The sequence below is a fragment of the Hipposideros armiger genome, unplaced genomic scaffold, assembly GCF_001890085.2.
Source record: "Hipposideros armiger isolate ML-2016 unplaced genomic scaffold, ASM189008v1 scaffold_34, whole genome shotgun sequence".
Taxonomy (NCBI): Eukaryota; Metazoa; Chordata; class Mammalia; order Chiroptera; family Hipposideridae; genus Hipposideros; species Hipposideros armiger.
The window spans coordinates 170,784-189,051 of record NW_017731384.1 but is presented as its reverse complement, the minus strand read 5'-3'; the positions used below and the strand labels follow the sequence as shown (position 1 = coordinate 189,051).

Here is an 18,268-nt window from a genome sequence, read left to right as displayed (position 1 = left end):
ATAATGTGTATTTTTGTTCTATGGATATTAAATATGAAGTTCTGGAATGCCTTTTCAGTTCGCAGAATTCTGAGACTGTAGCTCTGTTGCCTTTGAGAGCAGCAACCAGGATTATGCTTGCTATATTTATTCATCAAATTGGAGCAAAGTTAATCTACAGAGAGCTTTGTTTTGCTTTTTTGATTAATAATATATTCAAATAATGACCTTTAGTATAATCTCTTTCCTTACTAGCTTGGTGCTAACAGTGGTTTGCACATCATCATCTTTGATGAAATCGATGCCATCTGCAAGCAGAGAGGGAGCATGGCTGGTAGCACGGGAGTGCATGACACAGTCGTCAACCAGTTGCTGTCCAAAATTGACGGGGTAGAGCAACTGAACAACATCTTAGTCATTGGTATGTTTGCTTTAAAAAAAATAAAAGTACTGTGATTTCAAAAACATTAAACACATAGGTTCTGAATTAAGATTGGTGTAGGTTGTAATTATATTATCTTGCCAATGTTTCCAACTTAGAATCAAGTGATATTGAAAAGTCTGACTATTTTAGTGTCTAGCTTTAATAGGACGAATCAAAGATGGGTTTCAGTGATGCATGGGTTTAAGCATTTAGTTCACCCAAAATTAAAAAGGCAGCACAATGTAATGCAGTGGTTTTCCAACTGGGTCCTGTAGGCCTCCAGGGGTCCTCAGAGGTGCTTCAGGGTCTGTGAGGAGCGGGCAGTGAGCTTCAGAGCCGCATCCCTGTTACAACTTCTTTGAACTGTTTTATATACTAAGGTTCTTCTTAAAATAACTTTTCGGTAGAAAAGTCTGCTGTTTATGAAGGTTGAAAACCACTGGCCTACAAAAAAGGGAAGAAACTTTGGGGTCAGACAGATCGTGTTCACCTGGCTCCTCCCTCACTGTGCAAGTAACTTACCCTCTCTGAGCCTTAACTTTTCTTTTTAAATATTTGAAGTTTTCATTGCATTTATATTCTATTGGTTTGTACAGTTGTGAAATTAAAGCAAAGTCTCGATATTTTCACTAGAGTAGATCAAGAACAAATGATTTATTTAAACAATTTTTTTTTTCAATTACAGTTGACATTCAATATTATATTAGTTTCAGGTGTACAACATAGTGGTCAGACATTTATATAACTTATGAAGTGATCCCTGTGATAAGTCTAATACCTCCCGACACCATGCATGGTTTTTACAACGTTGTTGACTGTATTCCCTATGCCAAACTTGACATCCCCGTGACTATTTTGTAACTGCCAGTAGGAACAAATGATATTTTTATTTGAGAATAATTTGATTTCCTATCTGACTTTTATGAAATGTGCTTTTAGCTTTTAAGTAAGTTACTATTTTCACATATACTGGAGGAACGTTTACCTTATTTTTGAACTCAGATCATTTGTATGTTGTTTTAACATCTGTGCTCAGGAATGACCAACAGACCAGATCTGATAGACGAGGCTCTCCTTCGACCTGGGAGACTGGAAGTTAAAATGGAAATAGGTAAGCAGACCTGGCACTGATCAGGGCGGGGGTGGGGGTATATTTAGAGTTCATCAGCAGGAGCAAAGTCAGGTAACTTAATGCTTTCATGTTCGTTAGAAAAGTTGTGTCTCATAAGCAGATGTTTACATGCTTGAGTACCTATAAGAAAAGCATTAGGATTATAATAATTTCTACTTTATTTTCCATGTTATCAGGCTTACCAGATGAGAAAGGTCGACTCCAGATCCTTCACATCCACACAGCCAGGATGCGAGGGCATCAGTTACTCTCTGCTGATGTCGACATTAAAGAACTGGCTGTGGAGACCAAGAACTTCAGCGGTGCTGAACTGGAGGGCCTGGTGCGAGCTGCCCAGTCCACTGCTATGAACAGACACATCAAGGTCAGTAAGTCCGCAAGCAGATGAGGAGTCTGCAGCCCCACAAATGCAGTGCCAGTGCTCTCTTTGAGGCACACCAAGGACTAGGGATGGAGAAGAAACATGGTAAAAGGAGTAGGAGTTAACTGCTAAATCTTGAGAGTAGCAGGAAAAAGGATAACGGTGGCATCTGCCCCCTGGTAACCACTGACGCTTCTCCCTTAGGTTGCCACCATCTGATACAGATAGACATGTGAAGATGGAGGTTTGGAAGAATTTTGGTTTAATCTTTGTGCTGTATTGAGTTGTAACATGTCATGGGAAGTTGGATTTTTCTACATGCTAGAATATATATGGGGGCTCCTTCATTCAGCAAATATACTGAACACCTGCTGTTTCTGAGGTATTAAACTGGCGACACAAAGATAGTAAAGCATAACCTCTCCCCTCGGGGAATTCAGAGTCAGGGAAATAGACATGCTTGCAAATTAGTGCAATCATGTTATTGATACTGTGGTCGACATATATACCAGGATACTTTTATTTTGGTGAATAAATCTTGAGCAAGTACATTTGACTCTTTACCATCCCTTCTCTGGATGGATGTTTTAGTTTCCACCTATAGACAGATGACCCCCAGATTTACGTCTTATCTCTTGAAAGTATGTCTCCCACTTTCAGCTTACACTAAACACCTCTACTGGGAAGTCTTATCAGGTCTTATTTAATATTCCAAAACCAAATTTGCTACCTTTTGTTTACGATTTTCCTTCTTGCTCCTATTTTGCTGTTATCCCAATTTCCCAGGCCTAAAACTTCAGGGTTATTTTTGATCCCATTGAGTCATTTGCTGGATTTTGTCAGTCCTGTATTGGCGCAGTATCTGTCAGTTCTTGTTACCACCACCCACCTTCTGTTGGATTACTCTTCCTGTTTCACATCATTCTACCCTTCAGAAATGTTCAGTGACTCACCATTGTCTACAGAGCAAAGTACCAACTTCTTAGCCTTGTCTTTAAGGTCCTCCAGACCTGACCCTAAACTGGCCTTCCCAGATGTGTTCCCAATTATCTCCTTACACTGTAGTCAAACTGAGGCACTGTCACTGGTCAGCAGACATTAATTTATTTTTGTACTTCTCTGCTTTTCTTTTTTCTTCATTGAGAGTCTTTACCCTCTCTGTTTGCTTATTTTTTCAATACCTGGTTCACATGTCACCGCTTTCTTCAAACATTTTCTGATATGTCTTTCAAGAATGATGTATTGTCTTCCTTCTTGAAATAGTAACATATCATTTATGGTGCCTTCAGTTGGCTTTGGTTCAAAATAGATTTATTCAGCACCTACTATATGCCAAACACTGTGCTGGGGGTTAATGCTGCAACTGCAAAGAAGTAAATCACCCAGCCTTGGGCCGCTCACAGCCTAACGCCCACAGGCAGGAATAGAAAGGACATGGCTGGTAAGGAAGTGAAGGGTGTCAGATGTGGTCCACTTGTGGGGTGAGAGGGAGCTTCACGGAGGAATCTCTGGGTAGATGTGTCTCTTGGTGGGCAGGGCATTTTAGGTAGAAGGAACAACATATGCCAAGGAACAGAGGCACAAAACAGCATGTGTGTTAGGGTAATTCAGTATTGCTTCAGCATAAAAGGGAGGGGAGGGGAGGTAGAGAGAGACTGTGAGGGATAAGTCAGGAGACTGAAGCAGGGCTTGGTGCACAAAGAGCCTTTTATACCGTGCTAAGAAGTATGGGCTTCTTTTCTGTGGGGAGTGCTAAGCCATTGAAGAGTTGTAAGAATAGCAGAGGCAGAGTGTTAAAACAGAAGAGCACTCGGCAGCTGCGTCGAGTGGAGCATTTAGGGGAGTGGAGTTGTTGAAACAGACAAGAGAGGGGAACGTGCGTTGCTGTTCTTGCAGGAAATATAAAACCCTGAACAGTTAGGTCGAATGTGTTCTAGTTATTTGGGCACATTCTATCAGTGATTCTAAACAAGGGTCAGCAAACTATGGCCCATGGGCTGTATCTGGCCAACCACCAGTTTGTATAAATACAGTTTTTTGGGAACACAACCACACCTATTCATTTATGTATTGTCTATGGCTGCTGCCATGCTGCAGTGGCAGAGCTGAGTATTTGCAACAGAGACTGCGCGGCCCACAAAATCTAAAGTATCTGCTGTCTGGCTCTTTACAGAAAATGTTTGTCAACCCCTCTTCTAGACTTTAAATTCACATCTTATTCATCTCTGAATCTCCCACAGTATCTCAAATAGGTCTAAATACTGAGAACATTGTAGGGGTTTAGTAAGTGTGTTTTTAATTAGTAAACTTATATTTTATGTATTCTGAATCAAAGTCTATCCATAAGTCATAATTTCCCTACATACTAAAAATGACTTGGTTCTAGCTCAGTGCCATGCTGGAGGAAGCCCCTTTAGACAGGTGAGAAAAATCTTTTTGAAATACTGGAGACCCAGTGGGAGAAGGGAGGAGGATGTCAGTACCAATGCGTTAAAAAAAAAAAAAAAAAAGCCAAAGGTCTAGATAATGTAGGAATATAATATTGGGTCCTTTATAAGATGGGGCCTTCCTTACTTCCTCCTTCCCTCCCTCCCTTTTCCTTCCCTTGCCTTCCCTTCCCTTCCCTTTCCTCTCCTTTCCTTTCCTTTTCCTTTTTTCTACTTGCCATAAGAAATGTCTTAGCAAGAAGTGATGGTAACTTCAAGAAAAACTGTGTAAATGATGTGAGCATTGCCCCCCACCTCAGACCACATCAGTGCTTCTTAATATATTCTACAGTAGTTACTAGATTTTTTTTCATGTTAGCCACAAGATTTTTTTCTTATTTAGTTATTTGCCATTTTTACCATGATAATCTTATCCCAAAATGTGTCTAAGCCATCGTCTCACTAAGAAACATGCTTTCTTTAAGCATGTATTAGGTTTACATGTGCAGCAATGAGGTATGATGGAAAGATCACATTTCATAGTTATAAAGTGTGGCTGTGCATTACACTTCTTTCACTGTTTTGTTTTTGATTTGTCAAGGGGTAACAACTGCCTACTTCATTGTGATTTTTGTGAAAACGAAATCAAATACTGTATGTGGAAGTGCCTTACAAACTATGTGTAATTGTTAGTTGTTATTTCCATTTTTGTTAATGATTGGCTGATTTGAGAGGATATACATCCTTTTCAGTATTCTCAGTTTCTGATTTTTGTTGACTATTTGCAGTTATCATTTTTATAATTGTAAAACTAATATGTTAGTTACCTCTGTACAGAATATATTATCCCTCAGTTTTGCAAGTAAGAGGTAATGCAAATAGTGGACATTATTTCCTTCGCTTTTTCCCATGTGGTTGGATTATCTTTAAACTTCAGGTGATGCATATGAACTTGTGATCAACATCTTTTGTACCAAAGAACTTTTAATTTTTTACAGTATCTATAGAATATCTAATGTAAGGGACTTGTAGGACCTTCAAGGAACGGAAAGATATGTAAGACACTAACCTCACCCCCAAAAAAGAAGTAGTACTAACATTTACTTCCTTTTCTGCATTTTAAAAGATCTGTGTTGTCAAAAGCTCTTTAAACACTGTTTTCCCGACAAGACTCCTCCTCAGCCGAACAAAAGGCATACAGTTTTAGTATTCCCATTGCTGTGGATGTTCATAGCCTCACTAGTAGTGATTGATGAATGAGTAATTTGAAACTTGTGATTTAAAGTCAGTATAGAACTTATACCCAACATTCAACTGTTTGTTATGATGTTCTTTCTTTGTATAATGAAAAGCCATTAGTAGTGTTATTTTGCTCCCTTTTCAAAAGATTTAGGCTTAAAATCAAGTGGACCCAACTAAACAGGTCTCCCCTGTTAAACCTCTTTCAGATTTTCTGAAACAAGTGGAAAATCTAATCACAAATACCTGATGTTCATCATTTGTACTTGAACCCATGTTTGTGGTCCACTAAAATTCATGTGACATTTGGTGGTTTTTATCTTGAAAGGAATTTACGCTTCAGGAAGAGAAGATTCATAACTCAAATTTCTCCTGTTCTGATCTGTTGTAAGGAAATAAATTGAAGACACACACACACATGCACTTTACAACTGAATCAAAGCTCTGATTTATATTTGCAGAATTTCAATAAAATTATTTCTTATTTTCTGTAGAATTTTGATTGATTAAGGTCATTCTCCCCTTAATTTAAGAGGAATGATAAGAACTCTGAAAGGTCAGATTTAAAAGGTTATGAAATTTAAGGGTGACCACTTGATATTTGCTAGTGTTGAAATACAAGTGTATTAGTTCCTGCAGGTATAAGCTGAAAGATGTTGCCTCTTCTATATTGATTAGCTGTTATAAATAAAATGCAGGGGAAAATCGCACTAATTCAGACAAATGAGAAAAGGTTTTTCTGAATGAGTAAAAATTTAGAACTGTAGAACTTTTAAAAATAAGATTTCACTGATTTTGATAAAATAGTGAAAGTTAGCTAGGAGAAATCCTTAGAAAACTTATTTTAATGAATAGGCAGGAAGCATTTACAATTGTAATATCAATTGTTTATCATTAGGTAACTCCTAAAATTCTTGGAGTGCCTAAAAACAACTTGTTCTAAAATTACCCAGTCCATCATAATTCACTTTTAATTCATTGGGGGAGTCCTTTCTTAATAGTGAAAAGACAAGTCTCACACCAGCTTCCGTCCTGAAATCTATCATATTTTTTGGCAAACACTGAAAGATTTTCCCTTCGTATTTTTATGTTTCTTTTCATTTATCCTGAGTATCATTTGAATTCAGCTTCAAATGACTATAAGAGGAACTCAGACTACAAAACATCATGGTAAAAACTTAAGGCTCCATAGGGAGATGACATTTAAAGCGAATCTGGTAGCTTCATTGGGATTTTAATAGGATTCTGTCAGAACTCGCTTTTCACTTTTACCTGGGTTTACACCTTGTAGAATCCTTTTAGATGTGTCAAAAAGTTTTAATCAGAGTTTAAAACCTTTATGTAAGACTACCTAGGAAGGAAGTCTTATATCTACCCTTAATTAATTTTTCTTACCCTTAATTTAAGAAAACTTCCAGGCTTATATAAGGATAAAATGAGCTAATGGGTATGATGAAATGAGATAATGTATACGAACATACTTTAGAAACTATAAAGCTAATAGAGATTTCTGTATTATGAACTGAGCATCATAATTCTTTCATGGAGATGCTTGTTTCCCATAAACACCATTTCCCTTTTTTTTGTTTTTTAATTTAGAGATGTCAAATAAATGTGATCAATATTTATCGAAAGCCTAATATGTGCCAGTGAAAACCCTATTAACAATTTAAATGCTACTTGTTCTCTTTATTTAAGTAGAATATTGGTCTATTTATTTAAATATTACTTGTTACCTTCTATCTTTGTAAAAATGTCGAAGTCATACATGAATACATTCTCTTGAAAAAGACTCCAGGATGCCAGAATGTGTAAAGAGAAGCTAGAAAGGCCATCTCTGACGCCACTTCTCGCTCCCTCTCCAGGGGTAGCCAGCATTTGGGATATACCTTTGTAGTCTTTTTTCTTTACATTTACATTCATAAACATATGTGCTTCAAAAAACATTAATGGACTTGTACTGCAGTTTATATTTTTCACTTGACAATATGTCTTGGATAGCTTTCCATGTTCATATAGTTAAGTCTTCATTGTTTTGGACAAGTGCACAATATTCTAGAGCAGCAGTTCTTAACCTTCCTAATGCCTCTACTCCTTAATACAGTTCCTCATGTTGTGGTGACCCCCAACCATAAAATTATTTTCGTTGTTACTCTATAACTGTAATTTTGCTACTGTTATGAATCGTCATGTAAATATCTTTTTGTTTTCCGATGGTCTTAGGTGACCCCTGTGAAAGGGTCGTTCGACCCCCAAAGGGGTCGTGACCCACAGGTTGAGAACCGCTGTTAGCCTCTAGTGCTGTCAGTGAAAGGTATCAGGCCAGTTTTATTGTGGTTCCTTTGCAGGTAACCTGTTTTTGTCTCTAAAAGGTTCTAGGACTTTCTCTTCACCTTTGGTGCTCTGATACTTAACAGTAGTGTGTCTAGGCAGGTGTGGGCTTCTTTTCATTTACCCTGATCAGTACTCATTGAACCCTTTAAAATGCAGACACACGTTTCTTCAACTGCAGGAAAATTATTTTTCTTCTGTCTTTTATTTTTTTTCTCTATCATTCTTTCTCTTCTCTCCTTCTCAGACTCCTCTTAGGTCAGTGTTAAAACTTCTTGATATATCTTATATTTTTTAACCTTTCTCATTTTCTGTCATTTCATGGGATTTGGGGCAGAAAGGGAGATAAATAAATGTGTTCTGTTTGTCATATTGATTCAGTTTCCCGACATAGTTCTTTTTAACCCATAAAGCTGAGTTGAAAAAGATGTCCATCATTTTATATGTCTCAGCAGTCTGTTCCTAAAGGGACATGACTCATATTTCATAGTAATCGATAGAAGGTTGATATTGCTTAACATACTTTTGTTTTTATAATCAGATTATTTTAAAGATAATTTTTTTTTAAAACCATAGTACCATTTTAAGAATTAGACTCACTTGCCTTGTGCTATTGGGAGTGAGCCCAGTCACATTAAAAAGTGTGTTGGTACCTCAATCACTCATCAGGCCCAGGCAGCTCCAAGGCTGATAAAGGCCTTGATGCTTCTCCAGATGTCTGTTCTAAGTGTCAGCTCCAGGTGCAGTAAGCAGACTATTTGGAGCTGGCACATAGATCCTCAAGCACAAAGCATGAGTACAAAGCAAAGTTTTAAGTCCTCGGTCTCCTGGAATAATGGTTTACAAACCTGGTTGAGCATCAGAATTCCCAGTGGCACTTTATAAAAATATAGATGCCTATTAAAAAATATAGACCCTCTGCTGGACCTGTTAGGTCAAAACCCTGAAGCAGGTGGAGCTACGCAGCTATACCTTTAAAGGCTCTAGAGGTTATTCTGATATACAGCCAAGGACAAGAGCCACTGTTCATAGAGACCCTCTGTATGTGTTTTCTCCTCTTTGTGCCTCATTTAGAAAGAAATGGCTATCCAGTGTTCTTTGGTGCAGATGCGTCATAATTTACTTAACTGGTACCCGCCTGGTGGACATTTAATTTGCTTCTAGTCTTCTCCTATTACAGATGACTGTAGTAGATGTCGCGGTAATATAACTTTGCACACATTTGTGAATATATTTCTCGGATAAATTTCTAGAAGAAGAATTGTTTAGGCAAAGGTATACATGTTTGTGAATTTGAGAGAGAGGTTTTTTTGTCTGTGAAAATAATGCTTTTTAAAATCTTCAGAAGTTACATTCTTAGGCCAAAAATATTCTTAAATCTTGGAAGTCCTTACATTTTGTTTTTATTTCTAATTAGGCCAGTACTAAAGTCGAAGTGGACATGGAGAAAGCAGAGAGCCTGCAGGTGACAAGAGGAGACTTCCTCGCTTCTTTGGAGAATGATATCAAACCAGTGAGTATGAATACTGAGTGATGTATAAGCCAGAAAAAGAACAACAACTCAGGAGAAAAATAAGTGCCACTTTACCCAGTGTTATGGAAGGTTATGTCATATGTAGTTTTTAAAAATCAGAAAATCGCAGCACTAGAAGTGTCCAATATAAGAAACATCTGTTCAATAACTAATGGCTGGGTAGTTAACCATAACTACTGAAATAGTTCTCATGATAGGGAGCTCACCATCTTATGAGGCAGACCATCCCATTTTGAGACTTTCTAATTATTAGCTCTTACTTTATATTGAACTAGAATGAGTTTTCTCATTGGTTCTTATGCATTCTGAAGTTACCAAAAACAAAATTCATCCTAATTCACCCTTTCTCCATACGTTAGTCATTGATGGTATTTACAGTGAGCTCTCTCTTCACCTTTCCCCAACCTCCAAGGCATGCCTTTTTCTTGCTCAGTACTTGTAGTTCCTCTAACTGCTGTAGTTTCTAAGGACTCTTAACCTTCCTAAGTGCCCTTTTAAAAAAAGGTGCAAATGATCTTAAAATGCACTCAAAACTCTCTTTTACATGACTGGGGCCAGTGCTTATTGGTTCAACACTCGGTATTGTCAGACTTAATTTTGGCCATTCAGTTGGCTGTAAAATGTGATCTCATTTTGGTCTTGATTTGCAATTCACTGATTACTTATAAAGTTAAGCATTTCTCCATATGAGTATCTTTTGTGAAATGCGGTTCTCATCTTTGCCTATTTTTCTGTTGTATTGTTTATTCTTTATTTGATCTGTAGAAGTTCTTTATATATTCTTGATAATATTTGTTGCAAGCATCTCCTTTCAAGACAAAAATCAATTCGCTTTAGTGTCCTGTCTACTTTTTTATGATATTGTGACTTTTAAATAGAAAATAAGTACTTTTAAAAGTTACTGAGCAATGGAAATGGTTTATCTTTTGCTGTTGTCATTTGTAATAGTTACCAAAAATATTAGAGCCCAGCCTAACTGATCTACTCTGTGATTTTTTTAATGACAAATAATTTGGCTACCAGAAAGGAGAAACTAAGATAACTAAGTAAAGTAAGTATTGTAATAACTTACTTTTTTTTATTCCAAGGTTCTGGGGGATAAAACAAAAAATTAAATGATAGGATAAGTAAGGAAGACTCGTACATATTGTGTAGCCGGGGAGGGTCACTGTTTCCTGGTTCAGGTATCTTAAAGGGGCTGCTGTGAGGCTTGGTGTCTATACTTGAAATAATTTAAGATAAAAGCCAGCCAATCTACATATTTCCTACATTCAACCAGTGTTCATTAGGCTCTTTCTTTATAACTTTTTACAGAGCCACTGCATTCATGATATCCAGACCAGGGAATGAGGACTTCCCTCTAGACTCAGAAATCAAAGGACTAGTGTATTTAAGGAGCAAAGAGAGGTCTGAGTAATGATTTGGTGGAAAAGTAATAGAGTAATGAGACCACTATATACTGTTTACAGTATGACAGACAGCATTACAGGAGAACACTTCCTGTGCGGTGCAAGTTCTAAAGAAGCGTTAAAATTATTCCATACATCGGGTATTAAAAAATTGACTTTTTGAAGGATGTGATAATTTTTTTTAAAGATTTTTATTGGGGAATTGGGGGGATGGGAACAGCGCTGGGGAATTGGGGGGAGGGGAACAGACAAGTTGCTGTCGTTTTATTCTTCATTCTAGTTGTGGAGGACGTTGCTTCACTGACCCAAATTGGTACCATCATTGTGCTCTTCCCAGGAGAGGCAGATAAGTCGCCGGCTTCTGGACAACCACTCACGGCGGCTGCTGGCCGCTCACGCTGGCTGCTGGCTACACACGGTAGCCTATGGCAACCCACTGCAGCAGGGGCTGCAGCCTACGCCGTCGCCGGCGACTCATGGCGGCCCAGCTCCAGGTTGAGCTGTTGTTCAGCATCTTAGCTGTGGAGGGCAGTGTCACTGGCCCTCATATGTGGGATCCGAACCAGGGCCCTCTGGCGTCCCAAGCCAGCTCTTAACCATTGCGCCACTCGGCCGGCCCAGGAAGTGATAATTTTTAAAAATTTGAAATTCTCGAGACATAGGACCCTTACATTACATTGGGTTATGTTTTCCTACTCTTTTTTTTTTCCCTGTTAACCTTATGAAAATACAATTCAATTAAGTAACTAAGTACTAAAGTTATTGACTACTTTTGGTAGCTGGTTTGATGGCAGTTACAATTTGAGGTGAGAAGTTGAAAATGGAGAGGGATGTGATCTAAGTTCCAATATGTAGTAAGCACAATTAAAATTATTATATATAATAATTGCTTGTACTTTCTTTTCCTAACCCTTCAGTCTTTCATTATAGCTGCCCTCATTTTAAGTCTTGTACTTACACACATATACATACATACCTTGGTGCCATTTAACTATATGCCCTACCACCAAGTTGACGTGAACAGGACCTTCTCATGGCCATTTTATACTCCCATTGTAATTCCCGACACCTATGGTCATTGGTTGGGTACTATCTTTGTCTGCTGAACCAATGGTTTCTAATTTCTAAGTCCATAATTTTTTGTTCTTAACAGAAGCCATAATCTGTATACTCCATACAGAAACAAACATGTTGGAATGTACCCTTTCTCAGGGATTACGAAGGCTTGTGTTCTGGTAGAATCTGAGTCTAGAATCTATTGTTTTATTCCATTAAATAACCCAATGCAGGTTCCCCATCCCCCCAGTTGGGTGAAAAATTAAATGGTTAAATGAGAAATTATTAACAGTGTTGTGGGGTTTTTTTGCTTTTCAGGTTTTTTTACATAAATATTTTAATTCTTAATACCAATTCTCAAAATGCTTTAAGCTGTTCTTTTCCTCCATAGGCATTTGGCACAAACCAAGAAGACTATGCGAGTTACATTATGAATGGAATCATCAAATGGGGTGACCCAGTCACTCGAGTTCTTGAAGATGGGGAGCTGCTGGTTCAGCAGACTAAGAACAGTGACCGCACACCATTGGTTAGCGTCCTTTTGGAAGGTGAGCAAAAATGATGAGAGGGCATTAAAAGTATATAAGAAACACTTTTACAAAGCCATTTAGCACATTCCAGGAAAATGAATTATTTTCATTTCTAAACCTGTTCATCTTCTGAAATTAGTAATCTAGTCTATGTACCAGTGCGAGTTTAAGTTCTCTTGGGGATAGAATGTTACTGATGAATGATAGCAACTAGCTTTGTATCTAAATTTCTGTGTTACTTCATAGACTGTATAATACCACATAGTACTCTATTCAATTAAATGAATATTCACTGAGTACTCACTATGTTTTAGACATTGAACTAGTTCCTGGGGATACAAAGACATTCTCAGAGTTCAGTTTGGTCATGAATAAAGACATGTAAACACATTCCTAACTGCAGGGTATATGTGTCAAGGTGTGTGTGAGTGCAAGTCATTTTGCCCAGCGGTGGTCAAGGAAATTTAATTTAGTGTCTAATTTAGAGTGGTGTTTAGAGGTGGTATTCAATTTAGACTTTGAAGAATCAGTTAGGATTTTACCAAGCAGACAAAAAGGGAAGGACATTCTGTTCACCAATTGTTTGTTCATAGTTGTGATTAGTACAACAGAAACGTTCAGCGAGTCCACATGGCAGGAGTCTAACCCTTCTGAAGGTTTGGGGGTGAGGATTCCCTGAGAGAAACACATGAAGCCAAGACCTGAAGAATGGGGAGAAGCCAGCCAGATAGCCTAATCCAGGAAGATGTTCCAGGTAGAGGGACCAGCCTGTGGCAGAGCCCTGGGCAGGAAGGAGACTGCAAGAGAAAGGGAGATTGGCTAGACATGAAAAAGTAGATAGGAGCCAGTTCATGCAAAGATTTGTAGACCATGTTAAAAAGTTAGACTCCATCTGAGGGACAATGGAAAGCCATTTGTAGGGTTTTAAGAAGAAGTGATGTGATCAGATTTGTATTTTCAAAACATCACGACTGCTTTGTGAGACTGGATTGGAGGGGCAAAAAACATGTGGAGAGACCAGTGGTTAGAGGCAGTTGCATTCGTTTTAATGAGAGCTGATTGTAGTTTGAAGTAACCATGGTAGTGAAGATGGAGATAAGTAGACCATTTTGAGAAATATTTAGGAGGTAGAATAAAAGAAACTATAATTATTATTGTGAAGATTACTATTCATTAATTATTAATCATAATTGTTACCATTCCTTGAACTTGTACTATTTGCCCATCACTGTACTATCACTTTACACATATTATCTCATTTAAACCCCACTTCAATCCTGAGGATAGATGCGGCTGTTATCCCTGTTTTGCAGTTAAGGAAGCTAAAGATTAGAAATACTAAGTAGCTAGATGGAATAGGGGAGAGGTAGCAAACATGATCCCCAGGTTTCTAGTATACACGGCCTGGTAAATGGTACTGTCTACTAAGGTTGGGAACACTAGAGGAAAAGCACACTTGGGGAAAATCGTGAGTTCAGTTTTGGACATGTTGAGTGTGAGGCTCCGGTAAGATCATTGAATTGGAAATGTTGAGTAGCCCATTGGGTGTGTAGGTCTGGTGCTCAGAAGGGAGGTCTGGCTGGTAATATACATTCATGAACTGTCAGTATATAGACTGTTGTTGAATCCAAGGGAGTGGATGAAGTAACAGAAAGGGTGTAGGCTGAGAAGAAAAGGGGGCCTAGAAGTGATCTCTGAGGTGTGTCAGCATTGAAGGACTAAGTAAAGCAGAAAGAGTTAACAAAGGAAACCGAGCAAGAGTAACCAGGGAGGTAAGAGTGGGGAAAAGAGAATGTGCTATCACAGAAGCCAAGAAAGAAAAAGTATTTAAAGAAAGAGGAGACTTACCAATTGTATCAAACATTCTTAGAAGTCCAGCAGATAAAGTGTCTGTGGGATTTGGTGACTTGGAGGCCATGACGACCGTGATGGAGGCCTGTTCCACGTCATGGGAATGGAAGCCATAGGGTTTGTTTGAGGATGGGTGGAAGGTGAAGGGTGAAGGCAGCCAGCGAGATAATCACATGGGGAAGTTCCATTTTGAGAGGAGAAGAAAGAGTAGTGCTGAGGGCTGTGAAGTCCAGAAAGAGTTTTTTGGTTTATTTATTGTCAGGTAGACTAGAGCATGTTTAAATGCTGTTGGAAAGGCTTCAGGGAGAAGGAAGAGGTGGAGCATAGAGGGGAAAGAGTACCATCAATAATGTCAGGTTTCTGAGAAGATGGGAAGGAAGAATTGGTTGGTTTCTGGGTGGAAGAGGGACACATTTTCCATTACACAGAAGGGAATATAAGGAAGAGCTGTCTAAATACAGGTAAGTTTGTAGATATGGTTGCCTTCATGAGAAAGCCTGCGTTTTTAAGAATTCTAGCTTTTTAAGTCACATTTGCTTCTGTAAGGCAATTTTTCCCTGTCCCCAATATCATCTCCTAAGAGTGTATTTTTTTGTTAGACAAATGATTTGGTAGCGCTAGTAACATAAATACTGATATGCATTGGAATGCACTTTTTTTAAGAAGCCAAACCCTTGCATTTTATATATTTAGCCAGAAGTTTGAAAGATTAAGGCTATGTGAGGAAGAAAGAAGGAATGTATTTCATCATACTTTTGAGAAATGCTAATCAGTTCATTAAGTTTAGTTGCTAATAAATAAGAGAAAACATGTCTGCCATGAAACTGTGTCAGGAAATGTTAATGAGCAACTAGTTGAGACCTCAGTACATTGTGGATAAAAGTTTAAACTTGTTTTCTTCCTCTTTGCTTGGGTTGGCTTTTTTCCCCTGACGTGCTCATGTCTTTCTGCAGGCCCTCCTCACAGTGGAAAGACTGCCTTAGCTGCAAAGATTGCAGAGGAATCCAACTTCCCCTTCATCAAGATCTGTTCCCCTGATAAGATGATTGGCTTTTCTGAGACAGCCAAGTGTCAGGCCATGAAAAAGGTATCAAGATTGTTACTTTCATTTTAATTTCCTATCTCTTCCATGTGTATATGCGTGTACTTGTACATATATATCTATCTTTGCATATACACACACACACGGTGCCAAAAAAAAATGTATACACATTTTAAGAAAGGAAAACTATTAAAATTGTAGTACTCAATATATTCCTATAACAGAAGATGAATACAAGTCACATCTGACTTCTGCAATTACAAGTGGTTACCATCAGCATCCAGACACTTCTGATTACGGCAAACTACTGCTTGAGCAACGTTGACCAAAGTGTCCACTTGTATACATTTTGGGAGCACCCCCGGTATATACACATATGAATATATGTACACACATGTACATATACATACATACACACATATATATGTGTGTGTTCAGTGTTGGACACAAGTATATAGAAAAACCATAGCAACTATGTTCTTCTCAAGTGAAACTAAATTATCAGCAGAATTGGGAATAGCGACTGCTTTAGATATGTTTAAGTTTGCAATGCATTTTTATTTGAGTACTTTTATCTACCAAATTATGCTTTGTTTAGTACATATTATGATTAATTTTTATTTCTTAAATTTGTATTGACTTAATTGAAAGAAATATCATAGTTAAGAGTGTTTGAACAGAGTGAAACAAATTCATTTGAGATTTTAAGTTCTTCCATCAATGTACAAAGTCATACTGTGAGAGGTCAATTAAGTTGACTGTATACAGAGGTGTATCATTGGAAAGATATTTTCAAACCCCCCTAAAGGATGGTGCCATATTAGATAATAATCAGAGTCTGCTTGGCAGCTTAATGTAGTCTTCATCCTTCTTCCTTTATCCAACTGTCCTTTGTCATCTCCTCGATATGGCGGCTTTGAACTATCAGTGAAAGTTAGAACAACATAGAGCTGAAATGACTCTTAAGATCATCTGGTGCATCTCTCATACATTCAAGCAAATGTCATATAAGGCATCTGTGATAGTAGTTGGCTACTCTTTAAAAAACAACAGAAATCAATGATGAAGACTTTTAATGGCTGTTTCATCTCACTTGGTAGCCTGTGTTTCCATTGGTATTCTGATTTTATACTCACATACAGTGAAGAGATTTTATTTTGTATCTAGTTGAAGTATTTCTTTACTTAAATCCTTTTTTTTCATGCTCAATCTTTTATAGATAAGAACTGACTATAAGTTAAAGAGATGTGGAAAAATCAGAATCAGGGAAAAGAATCTTGAGATTGGAGTGCTACCTCATGAAGACAGCTCAGGTGTTCCTTTACGGTGCTCAGAGGCCCTCGCTTTATAAAGATGTAGGATAGAATGACTTCCGTTTTTCTCTAGGGAAGAGACTGAAGAAGAAAGTAATATTTAAAAAGAAGCAGACTCCCAAAAAATACGTTTGAAAAGTTAGTCTCTTGTCTGTGCAGGTGGCAGAAAATTATTTGTGTAGGACGCTTGAAATGAAGGGAGGAGGCAGAGCTTGCTTGGAGCAGGATTCCAGCCCTACACACTGAAACGTCAAGATAAATACTCTCTATAAGGCTCTTTGAAATTGAGTATGAAAGAGAGGGAAATGTTGCCAGACACAAAAAGAACTTAAATATCACAATCAGTTTATTCTGTGTCTGAGGCGAAACCTATGGTATCTCTCCTTGAGAAAACCCGGACAGAGTCACAAGGACTAGTAACTTCTGTATTGTAGGTAGGGGTCAGTGTTCTTTGTTTCTTTAGCCATTTCCTGTGGTGAAAATTTAAATAATAGCCCTTGGAATCTGTGGCCATCAAACTTACCATTTAATTGAACAGCTAATTCTGTTTGCACTTCTCTAGCTCTTTCTATTCCTTATACTTGTTCAAAAGTAGTCATCTTCTGGGCAGATGGTAAATTACTCCAGTACTTTTCACCAGCTGCCAACGTCTGCCTCAGATGTACTTTGAGATGTGGGTGGATGGTCCTAGTTTTTCTATAAAGTTTTTAAAAAGTATTTTAGGCTCCTGTAGATCAAAGCTGCTTTGTAAGTGTGAGATATTATCATTTTTATTATTTTAATCTCTTGCAAATTGACTTGAGGGGGGAAGGTAATATGTGCTGATTTTAGAGGCTTAAATGGTTAAATTAATGGCTTAATAACTTATGATTTAATCTTTAAATTGTTGAAGCCTTTCAAGGCAGAGTTGTAAATGAGTAGAAGGCTAAGGAATATGAAAATAAGTGTCTATACAAGCTTATTCAAAATTGTTTCGATTCATGATTCACTGTCTGGAGCATCCATGCGTCCTTAGATTTACAAACATTATTTCTGTTTCAGCAGTATAATAAATACACACATATATATATATATATATATATTAATAAATTAAATACTTTTTGGATTTCTTTGGGGAAAAAATATTATTCCCTGTAACAAAAGTGCAGAACAGAAAAGGAGGAAGCATAGGTGTCTTAGAACTATATTAGAAATATTGCGAAATCTTTCCCTGCAAATAATTTTCACATTGTTGCCCTAATGATAGGTTAACAAAAGCCTGAGGGTGCAAACCCGTCTAAAGGTGCTAAGTCTTCCAGGTTGCTTCTGAAAGTCAAATATAAATGCCATTCTTTAGTAGTTGTAGTCTACCTCCCACCACTGTTCTCTTCCCTTCTTTTTTAGTGTGAGGATGGGAAGAAGATGTTTTAATTATTTTTTTTCAGAGCACAAATAATTTATCGTTGTTTTATAACTCTGGAGAGGAAGGACAGTTCTTTCCTTGTGCTTTCCCCGACCAGTCCCCAAATGTAGCTTTTCCTAATTACAAAAATTATTTAGAAAACGTAGAAAAGAACATAGAAGAAAATAAAAATGAATTCATATTTGTCCTTCAGTTTTCTTCTCCACACACACACACACACATACACACACGCGCGCGCG

At 37.7% G+C, this 18,268-nt stretch overlaps 1 protein-coding gene across 2 annotated transcripts in view; it reads left to right on the top strand.

Annotated features, from left to right (window-relative positions):
• NSF (N-ethylmaleimide sensitive factor, vesicle fusing ATPase) overlaps nt 1-18,268 on the top strand; it is a 129,687-nt gene that overhangs the window by 74,545 nt on the left and 36,874 nt on the right. For both annotated transcript variants that reach the window (XM_019637775.1, XM_019637774.1), the window contains 6 exons: nt 235-400; nt 1,440-1,514; nt 1,712-1,899; nt 9,310-9,405; nt 12,283-12,439; nt 15,226-15,359. In XM_019637775.1, the coding sequence (XP_019493320.1) occupies nt 235-400; nt 1,440-1,514; nt 1,712-1,899; nt 9,310-9,405; nt 12,283-12,439; nt 15,226-15,359 (816 nt within the window). The remainder of the gene's footprint in view (nt 1-234; nt 401-1,439; nt 1,515-1,711; nt 1,900-9,309; nt 9,406-12,282; nt 12,440-15,225; nt 15,360-18,268) is intronic.